At 62.8% G+C, this 10,915-nt stretch overlaps 1 protein-coding gene across 1 annotated transcript in view; it reads right to left on the bottom strand.

Moving 5' to 3' along the window:
* Nucleotides 1-10,915, bottom strand: part of MAPK8IP3 (mitogen-activated protein kinase 8 interacting protein 3) — a gene marked incomplete at its 3' end in the record, with an annotated part of 41,502 nt that overhangs the window by 3,218 nt on the left and 27,369 nt on the right. The window contains exons 8-16 of the mRNA XM_010851320.1: nt 10,890-10,912; nt 10,582-10,700; nt 3,724-3,781; nt 3,295-3,447; nt 2,529-2,610; nt 1,386-1,516; nt 898-954; nt 637-807; nt 6-52 (exon numbers count right to left, since the gene is read on the bottom strand). Coding sequence (XP_010849622.1) covers nt 6-52; nt 637-807; nt 898-954; nt 1,386-1,516; nt 2,529-2,610; nt 3,295-3,447; nt 3,724-3,781; nt 10,582-10,700; nt 10,890-10,912 — 841 coding nt within the window. The remainder of the gene's footprint in view (nt 1-5; nt 53-636; nt 808-897; nt 955-1,385; nt 1,517-2,528; nt 2,611-3,294; nt 3,448-3,723; nt 3,782-10,581; nt 10,701-10,889; nt 10,913-10,915) is intronic.

Genomic DNA, 10,915 nt, shown 5'->3' with positions numbered 1-10,915 from the left:
CTGGCGGTACTGCTCGCGCTTCTGCTCCCGCCGCGCGGACGACGTGCAGTCGCTGGCGGGGAAGGGCGGGCAGGTCACTGGGTCTGCAGGAGGGCGCCTGTGCCCCGGGGCTCCCCGTCCTGGACCTGCACTGCCCCTGCCGGGCGCGCATCTGACGGTTCGGAGGCCACTCCAGCAGCTGCCTCGGCCCAGATGTCCCTGTCGCCGTCCTCCACGGCCGACCCCCTTCCTTCCCCCTCCCTTCTGGGGAAACCCCCACAGTCTTCTGACCTGGCACAGAATTCCCCATTCGGCCCTGGACCCAGATTCTTAGCTTCAAAACTAAGGACAGCACAAAATTCCAGACACAAACTCATTCCCCAGAAAGCAGCTCAACGCTGCAGGAAAAGTTCCTGTCAACTCCGAGAACCTCTGTGGAGTAGAGGGTGCAGGAGCCGCCCGGTGGGGCCTAGGGTCGCTGCTGGTTGCCTGGTGGGGGTCACCAGAGGAGCAAGGCCCAGCCCCTGGGACCATGCGGAGGGAGTGGGGGGGAGCATGGCCTCGGCCAGGGATGCCCAGTGCTCCCACGGGTGTGCACCCTCGGTGGGACCCCAGAGCGCACGGTGGGGGCCGGAGGGGAGGGCCCGGGAGACTCACTCATCTGGGAAGAATTCCAGGGGCCGGCTGCCCGCTGAGCTCTGGCACATGCCGTGGTTGCGGCGCTGGCTGAAGCCGGCTGTGGTGGGCGACTTGTAATGGATGTTCACAGAGGGGTATGACCGCTTGGCTGGAGGCGGGCTGGACGAGGAGCTGAAGAGGCGGCTGAAGCTGCCAGCGAGGCACAGGGAGTGAGGGCAGGCCCAAGGGGCAGCCTCCCCAGCAGCCACTGCCCACACCCGCCCAGAGCCCCCAACTCACAACTGCCAGATGGTGGACTTCTTCTTCTCCTGGACAGACGGGTGCTCGCGGGATGCTCTGCAGGGAAGGGGTGGGGGAGAGGCCCTGCTCAGCCCAGCCCAGCCTGACTCTGCCCTGCCCAGTCCAGCCAGCCCCCGTGCCATCACTGGGCCCTCCTGCCTCCCTTGCTTCAGACCCTCCCCCTGGACACAAGCACGGGAGCATCGGATGAGAGGGGCTCCTGGGTGTTACCCATCACTTCCTAGAGGGATCCTGCTGCGCTGGCCCTGATGTGCCCCAGCCTCTCTCTAGCCCAGAGGGTGCATCCACTGGCCAGACCAGGGCTGTACCAGAGGCCTGGCTCTGCTGGCCCCTGCAGATTCACCAGGGAGGCCCTGGCACCCTCAGTCTTTCAGGAAGAGAGGGGAAGGGGGAGGTCAGCTACACTTTCCTCCCCAGGACCTCTGAGAGTGATCCCCGCCCCCGACCGCAGGAGTCTGGAGGCCCACCTGATCATCTCGGTCCACCGCACGGCTTCCTGTAGCTCCATCAGCCGCTCCTTGTACTGGTTGCGCTCCATGAGCACGCGAGCCATCTCCACCCGCGTGAAGCGGCGGCGCTGCGCCATGGGGATTTTGTCCTGCAGGGAGAGTGCCACTGCTCAGCGGTGAGGGGCCGCCTCTGGGAGTGGGCGCACCCTAGGGCGGCTTCCCCATGGGCTCAGGCAATGCGGTGGGGAGGGATGGGCACGGGACAGCACCACCCACCGGGAATGGGTCCCCTTCTTCCTAGAAGGCCACGTGGCACACTCCAGGGCCACTATGCAGTGTGTTTACCTAGAAGCTCCTGGCAATCCCAAACGCCCTCATCAAGGCTAACAGGTGGGACTGGCCCATGGGCACAGCAGTAAGAGAGGATCTGGGGGGTCTGGTGAGCAGGACCTGGGTCACTACGTCAGAACTCATCGCTTAAGGTACCGGTGAAGCTGCTGTCCCTGGCAGAACCGTGTCCTCATGCAGCCCTAGCTGGGGTCGCCCTCCCTGAGTGCCCCCCGGACCGGCACTTGGAGTTCACAGCTGTGCTTGCAGCCTCAGGCCCCATACAAGGCCAAGGCACTGATCGGGCGCCTCCCCCACCAGGCCCCAGGTGGGCCTTGGGGAGTGGCAGCTGCCCAGGACACCTGTGGCTCTGTCCCCTCCTAGAGTATCTGGAGGTGGGGGCTGCATAGGGTGGGCCAGGTGAGCAGCTAGTTTCCCAGGTGCTGGCTGTGGGACTGGTCTGATAGGTGTGTCACACGACCCCACAGCTGATGAGTGTGAGGTTAGCATCCAAACGTCACCCCAGGTTAGAGGCCCAGGACCGCCCTCTGTGTAAGGAGGGCAGCCAGGTCACTGGGCCGGGTGAGCAGGGAGAGCCCGCCTGTGACTGTGGGCAATCCACAGCTGCTAGGACCTGGGTGAGGTGGCATCCTACAGACAGTGGGGCTGGTTCTGACCTCATAGAGTCCAGGGTGGGGGTGCTGCTGCTGGGTGCAGGCTTCACACAGGAGATGGGCACAGAGACCGGAACTAGGGCATCCCGCTGACCGCCCCACCGCGCCCCGCCCCGCCCCCGCGCCCCACCCCGCCCTGCACGTTAATAGTGGAATATACCAATTCTGTACAGAGACAGCTGCTTACATCCTCCACCTCTTCTTTGGGTTCACGGTGGGCAGTGATGGCCTCCGACTTCACTCTGTGGGATGAGGACGGGAGCGGGGCGGGAGTGAGGCCCCCCCCATGCACCACCGGGGCTGTGTCACACCTCTCAGCTGCTCGCAGGGCTCTCCCCTCAAGCTCTAGGCCCTGAGCATTCCTGCCGGAGCCCTGGGTCCACCCTCCACCCCTGCCCATGTGCTCCCCGAAGCCCGGCCAAGGAACAGGACCTCCAGTCAACCGGCCAAGCGCTGGTGGGAAGGCAGTGCTGGCCAGGGGAGACCTGGCCCTGGGCCCCACAGACCCCGGCACAGGCGCCCCCTGCCTCGGGCCTGCCCCTCACACCTCCCTTTCCTGTCTGCAGCCAGAGACACCGGTCGGGACAGCGGGGTGACGATGGAGGAAAAGGCCACAGGGACGTGCGGAGCGCTGAGGGGGTACCCCAGCCGTTCCTGGGCTGAGGGCGAGGGCAAGCGGGGAGCGCCGGGACCCACAACGGCTAGAGGCCCTTTCCCCTCTCCCCTTCCCCTGAGCGAAAGGTCGCGTGTGAGCGCGGCGGGAAGGGCCGACTCAGCCGTTGGATGAGGGACACCCACGACGAAGCGCTGTCCCTAGTGCAGGACTCCCGCAGGCGAGAGGAAGGGGCGCCCAGGGCGGGGCCGGACCCCGCCCTCCATGCCCGGCCCCGCCTCCACGGGAGCCCCGCCCCGCGGGTCACGCCCACCTCCTCAGCTCCTCCTCCAGGTCTTTGATGCGGTTCTCCAGTCTGAGTTTGGCCTGCCTGGCGGCCTCCAAGTCCCCCTTCAGCGCCTCCTGCTCCCCCGACAGCTGGTCCACCTTGGCGATGAGGTCGTTTTTCACCACGTTCAGAGCGTTTCTTTGAAAAGGCAGAGAGAGGCGAGCTGCTGTGTGCATTAAGGGATGGGCTCTCAGAGGCAGCTGCCCACCCTGGTGATCTGAGCACACACACCCTGGTCCCAAAAGTGAATGAGCGGTGACAGGTGGTGGTGAGAGGCTGTGACCACCGCCACCCTCTCCCCAGGAGGGTGGGCTCAGTCCAGTGGTTCCAGGTTTTCCCTGCAGGCCACCCTGCAGGCTGGGCGGCTGCAGCCGTTACAGGAGCCCCTGGCCGGTGGAGGGAGGGCATTCTTACTTGGTTTCTAGAAGCTGTGAGTTCTCCAGCAGCAGATTCCCCACTTCCTTGCCCATTCCTGAAACAAAGGGCACAGAGTTGTCACATGTGCATGGTGAAGCCAGACCCTGATGCCCATCCCTGCCTCAGAGTAACAAACGTCTCCCTGGGGGAGGGGGTGCAGCCCACGCTGGAAGGACCCCACCCACTGGGGCCGACGTGAGGGGCCAAGGACCAGAGGCCCGAACTGCAGGAAGACACCAGGCTGGGCCATTCCGGGAGAGGCCTCTGCTGGTCACGGCACAGGCTCTCCACCAAGCAACACAGTTGGGGAAGGACCTGCTGTGTGTGAGCTCGTGGGGTCTCGGCCTGGCCTCTGCAGGGCACTGGGCAGGTCCCCGGGTCCTGGTGGACACCGCAGCCCTGGGCTGACTTCTAGAGCTCAGCGATGGGGACTGCGGCTGTCTACTGACATGAAGTCTGCGCACCAGCAGGGCCCCGAGAGGCCTCTGCACAACCTCCTCCATCTCTGCCCACCCCGCCCAGCGTCACCACCCTCCCCCAGGAGCACAGAGGCTGCAGTTGTGGTGACAGGACAGGGCCCCAGGCCCAGGGGGCAGGATGGCCCATGGCAGGTACAGCTCTCAGTGGGCTGGGAGCAGACCTGGGACCTGGCCCGAGGGCAGGGCCCGCAGGGGTCAGAGGTGGGAGTGAGGAGGGCAGCGCTCCCAGGGCGGTGCCTGGTGGGGACCCAGGAGGCCACAAAGCCCCAGAGCACGGCTGATCCTTTAGGACAGCCTCCCGCGCAGTTCACCCCACAGCCTAACACGGCCGTGGCACGAGGTGACCCCGCACAGTGTGCCCAGCCTGGGTCCCCTGCTGTTTCCGTCTCCAACTCCCCGTCCCCAGTGGGGCCTGCCTGCCCTTCAGGTGGGACACAGCTGGCCCTGGGCGCAGGCCTTCTGAACTAACGAGGCTCAGAGACGCTGAGGCTCCCCGCTAAGTCCATCAAGGGCCTGCTCCGAGGGGGTCAGGTGCCCACTCGCCACGCCTGCTGGGGGCCCCACACCCCGCCCAGAAGCCACGGCCCTGCTGCCCCCACGCGCCCCCCCATCAGGCTCAACAAAGCAAATGGCTCGGGAAGCGTGAGGGGGTGTCGGGGAGGCAGAGGAAGCCAGAAGTAGGGAAACGCGTACTGAACTGGGGCCTTGGCCTTACCAAAAAAATCATCACGCACTATGGGCGCCATCCCAGTCCCACGGGAGACAGGCGACCGGGGCGGGAGGAGGAGAGGGAGAGAAGAGAAGCGCGTTAAGCCCGTGTGACGAGCAGGCGGGGGGACGTCAGGGCTGCTGCTCATCAGGCTAGGGGTGCTTGCGGGAGCGGGATAGAAAGGTCACCCTTGGGTGACGCAGAGGCCTGCCAGGCCAGGAGCGCGGAGCGGTGAGGGGAAGCTCAGGGAAGCCCAGCGGACATCTGACAGTGAACTCCTGGGAGGAGGGGGAGTTAAGGGCGGGGTCTCTGCAAGTGAGGGGGAGCTGTGCCAGGCCTGGTGCTTTTGAGTGGGTGTGTGGGGGATGACCACCTGAGGGTGGTCAGGGCCCCAGAGCCCCTGCTGAGAGCAGGCGGGCAGGGCCGTGGCTCAGGCGCCCCTTGCAGAGCACCCCTGACTTCCAGGCTGCACCCGACAGAGGGGAGACACCACAGAACCGGGCCCCCACGTGGTGTCGTTAACTCTCGGCCCTGCGGAAGCTGAAGAGACAGCCTCGGAGGAGAGGCCAGGTCCAGGGCGTGGCAGCTCCCCCTCACTTGTCAGGGTCGCTGTCCGCAGGCCAGTGAAGCAGACCAAAACAAGCTTTGGAGCAGCAGTGGGCTGGCAGCGGAAGCAAGCGTGCCTTGGTGGCTGGGGCCGGGGTCGGGTGCGGACGGGCTGCAGCTGGGGTGTCCCAGGGTGCCACCCCTCCACCGGGACGCCACCGCGGGGAAGAGGGTCACAGCAGAGATACACACCTGAGAACTCCCCTGCAGCCACGTCCAGCGAGGCACGGAGCGACCGGGGGGAGGAAGCGACAAAGGTCAATTGGTGACTGAAACCAGCAGAATCGAGAGGCTCTTGTTAAAGAAAAAGCAGCAATGACCAGCCATTTCGGGTTGAAGAGCCCGAAAGAGTATGAGCGGACATCCCCAGGCCCGTGGGTGCCAACTGCCACTCAAGGCAGGGCCCCCGCGGGAAAGGGGAGGCCGGGACAGCACGGCCCTCGGTCCCCAGGCCTGGGGGCGGGCGTGGCCCTCTCTGCTCCCCCCACCCATCAGGAGGGCTGCCCGCCCGTGAGGCCAGCCTGTGTGTGGGGGTGTGGTGGGTGCTGGGCGTCCAGCCTCACAAGTGCCCCCAGAGTGGGTGAGCTGCCGACACGGACCTGGCCTCGGGGGCGGGGGGCCTGGCCAGCCCAGAAGACCAGGGCCCTCTCCTTTGCCAGGAGGAAATCACTGAGTCAGGATGGGGTGAGGTGGCCCTTCTTTGTGCCAAACTGCTCCCCACTACCCAGCTGAAGACTTGAAATGATAGTCTTCACTTTGGTTCACTTCACGCAGAAAGAAATGATATAGCCGCCCGACGGAAGTGACAAGTGACGGATTCTGCTGGAGGCACTGTCATCGCTGCCTCCGGAGCCCGGTGTCCTCCTTAGACCTCTTTCTACACAGACATCACTTTTTAAAAAACAAAATCTCGACCACACTCCCCATTGTCTCGGGCAACTTGCTCCAACCATCACCCTGAAAGCGTCCACGTGGAGACGCCCCACTGTTTGCCGCAGCTCCTCTGATAGGCGTTTCGACCCGGGGCTGTGCAGGCACCACGGCGTGTTCACGGGCTCCTGTGGGCACGCTTGGCCCTATCGGATGAACAGTGGCCTCACTCCTGCAGGCCCAGACGGCCTCCATGTCACCCATCACCTCCCACCAGCAGCACAGACAGCACCTGCTTCATTTTCATCAATCATTTGAGGAAAACGAGTTATCACGGTTCATTTCTGTTACTCCTGAAGTTGAGCAGCTTTTCAGGTTTGTGGGTCCTGTGAATGTCCTACTTTATCCTCTACTCATTTCCTGTTGTATGTTACTTCCTTTAATATTAATCATGGAGACCATATATATATGTAGGCTTTGGCCATGAAGAGAGGCACAGGTTATGAAAATACTCTCCGATACCCTCTTCCGGTTCTATTATCCTCGTATTTTTACGTCGATCTTTATCCACCTAGAAATTACTTATGTACATGGTGTGAGGTTAGATTAGACTTCATTTTTTCCAAGTGGCTATTCAACGACTCCAGTACATATGCTAAGTCAACCATAATCGGGCACCTTCTGGCGTCAGTGACAGGGGACCGGGCTTCCCGTTGCTGACACCTCCTCCAGCTGAGCTGGACTCTGGGCACAAGAGCAGAGCCCCAGCTCACCCGTCCAGCTCATCCCTGGACAAAGGGCCAGCCCCACTCTCCAGGGCTCCGTCCACACGTCCCGAGAGCTCTCCACCCTCCTCAGCTCCTCAGGGCTGCCTGCCCTGCCTGTGCCCCTCGCACTGAAGCCTCCAGAAAGGTCCCCAAAGGCCTGTCACCCCCAGAAGTGGGGTCTCATTCCAGCAGAGCTGAGTGGTGCCCAAGAGGCCTTCCGCCCGACAAAATGCCAGGACTCAGGGTCCCACCCCCCTAACTGAGAAGACAGCTCTCCTTGCAGCCCCTCAGAGCAGACTCATCGGAGGCGCTGGTTAGGACCTCCCGCAGGAAGATCAGGTCAGGCACTCCCGCTCCAGGGAACCAGCCCCAGGAGCCCTGTGCGCATCATGCTGGGGGCCGGTGACCCACCTTCACCTACTGCTTCAGTTCTGTGGTTCCAGGTAACACCAACTGATGTGCAGTTTACAGGGACTGACATCCAGGGCGGTGCCGCCTGAACCACAGGAGGTGGCCAAGTGCCACAGCATCTGCCAGCCCCGGGGGCGCTGAGGTGGGAGGGCGGGGACGGCCACATGGGAGGGACGGCCACACAGCGAGAGTGGACCCACCATCGGCGCTGCAGCCGTGGGCACGGCAGGGAGGGACCAGCTCTGCAGCCTGGGGCCATGGAGCAGGAGATCTGGCCAGCAGGAGGGATCGACATGAGCAGGCCACTCAGTGCCGCCAGGGAGCAAGGAGGCCTGTGAGCTCCCGTGATCTCTAAGAACCACGTGAGGCGCCACAAGCGAGGCAGAAGCCTCAGTCCTGACAGCCAAAAGGGAGACGACCCAAATGCCCCTCCGTGGCTGAACGGAGACATGAAGTGTGGTCTGTCCACACACTGGAATGCTATTCAGCCACTAAAAAGGAATGAGATCCTGACACGCTCCTATGCGGATGAGGCTCAAAGGCATTCTGCTAAATGAAGGCGGGCAGATGCAAAACGCACTGACATGAAGTGCCCAGGGAGGCGCGTCTGCAGACGGGACGTGGAACAGTGGTGTGGGGTCGGGGGAGGTGGCAGGGACCGCTGCTTGTTTTGGGGGGCGGGTGAAGTGTTCAGAAGTCACACGGTGAGGAGCGCACAGATAGCGTGGTGTGGACATCCCACCTCCGGAAAGCTGCTGGTCGAGGCAGGGCCACTGCCTGGGCTGGGCGTGAGGTCAAGTCCTGACTCTGCCTACGCACCTCACCCTTGTGACCCTGGTTTCCTCTCTGGGACGTGGGCCATCAGCAGTGCCGTGCACAGAGCATTCTGGCAGCCCTCTTCTCGTAAGGACCGTGATGAATGCAGGAGTCCTGTCACATGACATGAACGGGGAAAGGCACGAGGCCCGGGACCCAGCGTCGTCCCTGAGACCCCCACCATCAGCGCAGCCAGAAGCGGGCCTCCGCCCCCGACAGGGAAGTGCAGTGTCCTGTGCCTGCACGGTTCCCAAGCGTGCGGGGCCCTGGTGCAAAAGCTCTGCCGCGCATGAGGCTGCCCTCAGCCCCTCGCAGCCTCCCTGGCAGGAGGGCGCTCGCTCCAGTGACCGCAGCCTGGACCCAGGTGCCTCCTCCCAGCTTCACCTGGCCCTGCCGGCCTGCGCCCGTCCCCATGAGTCCACGTCCCGGGGGGACGGGGACCCACGTCTAGAAACCTCTCCTGAAGACATCACCCGACACTCTGGCAAAGACCTAAGCCCGCAAGTGGCTATGAGAGTGGAAGTCGAACAGTACAATTTAGAACCAAGATGGAACCCATCAGGTCATTTGCAGTCACGTGAAGATAAGGAAGGTAGAACGTGCTGCGGAACTTAGTCATTCAGGGGACATCAGCGTCAGCCACAGAGAACAGGCCGGATGCACGTGGCCGCCCCACACCCTGGGCACATGTGCTGGTGAGGGGGTCTCTTGTCACGACACAGCGGGGGCGGGGGGCTGCTTTGCTGTTTACTCTCTTCTTGGCAGAGTGTGATAATTATTTAACATTATTACCAGCTTGTACCCTTTTTCCAAAACTGAGAAAAATGCCTAAAAATTAAACTTATATGATATTAGCTGAAACATGTAAAAAAAGAGCAGAAAGATGTCAAAATATTAAAGGTGATTATTCCTAATAGATTTTTTTTGAATACTAATAGTTTTGTACATTTAAAAATATGTATTTTTATATAATGCTTATGAGAAAGATTCTGTTAAAAATATTTATTGCCCAGAGCGGGCATCCTTGTCTTGTCCCTAATCTTAGAGGGGATGCTTTCAGTCTTCCTGCACGGAGTGTGAACGTACTTCCCAGTCCTGAAACGCGCCTGACAGCTGAGACGGTGGTGAGTTTCACATAGTGTGTTTCATGGCACCCCGATGCACGTGACTGTGCACCCACAGCTGGCACAGCCGTGCTGGTGCTGAGCCCCCGGTGCTGCTGCAGCCCGCAGCCCCCACCCCGAGGAAGAGCCGGCTCCTGGGAACCACTAGGCAGAGGAGGCGGGGCCGTGCCAGCTGAAAACGCCAGCCGGGCCCCCTTCGTCTACGGGTCAGGCCCGGCGGTGCGGGCAATTGGCAGGCTAGCCGGGTGGCACTGTCCACACAGGGACCCACTGTGGAGATGCCCCGAGCGCCCGTGGGCATGTCTGTCGGGGGAGAGACAGCAGCAGCAGGATTGACAACCAAAACTCCGGGATGCTGGACAGCCCTGCCTCCTCGGGCTGCTGGTCAAACACCATCACATGTTAGAAGGCAGGGCTCCCAGATGCTGCTGGAGCATCGCTACCAGCCCGCTGGCCACACGTCCAGAAGGAGCAGCCGTGCCGGCTCCAGCTGCTGCCCCAGCCCGAGGAGAAACAAGAGGACCCTCCCCCCCGGGGGTGGGGAGGGGATGCACCGGAACCGCAGCCCCGATGCCTGCCTCGCTGGCTCAGAGCGGGACGGACGCTTCAGGGACGAGGCTGCCTCTCCAGGCTCCGCTCTGGACATGTGCCGGGTCCAGGGGTGGGGCAGAACCTGGGAGACTTCAGGACTTGCCGCCACTGCCCTGAGGGCCCCAGCCCAGCCTCTGGGCTACACGGGCTCTCTCTGTACCATCTCACACTCGCGGAGGGAGCTGACTGTCTGGGCACATTCCTCAAGAACTGGAAGAGCTAGCAACGGCCACCCTTCCAGAACGTCTCCTGAAGGTGGGAAGGGCTCGGCACAGGGGCCGCTGAGGACTACCGGGGACAGGACTGTTCTTGGGGTGACGGTGTCTTCTGCAATTAGTGGTTCAACTCTGTGAGCACCGCAAACCCTGCAGGGTGGCACCCTCCACATTTACAGCTGGTACAAAGAACTTCCCGGCTCACAGAGACTCCACCCTCATCCAAAACAAGAGCACCCACAGCAGGCCCCGGAACGGCTGTGTTACCTAGCAGGTCGGCCCCTTCGTCCACGTCTCCGATGACCTCGGAGCCCGCCGTCGACAGCTCGTGGTACAGGGAGTCGGTGTTGATGCCAAAAGCCTTGTTCACGATTCCCTGGGTTGGGCTGTGAGGACACGCGGTGAGGGAGACCAGTGAGCAGGCAGCGCCACAGGACCAGGCATGAGGACACCCCTGCAGGGCCGCCGATGCCAGCGCCGCCCACGCAGGGGCAGGCATGGCAGGTGCTGGGTCAGCACCCCAGGCATTTCCCCCCCGAGGGGCTGCGGGCACAGGCTCTGGGCCCAGCAAGCACCTGCTGCCTGTGCGGTCCAGGCGGGG

Source organism: Bison bison, unplaced genomic scaffold (genome assembly GCF_000754665.1).
Source record: "Bison bison bison isolate TAMUID 2011002044 unplaced genomic scaffold, Bison_UMD1.0 scf7180017851711, whole genome shotgun sequence".
NCBI lineage: Eukaryota > Metazoa > Chordata > Mammalia > Artiodactyla > Bovidae > Bison > Bison bison.
This window is presented reverse-complemented; position numbering and strand designations above follow the sequence as displayed.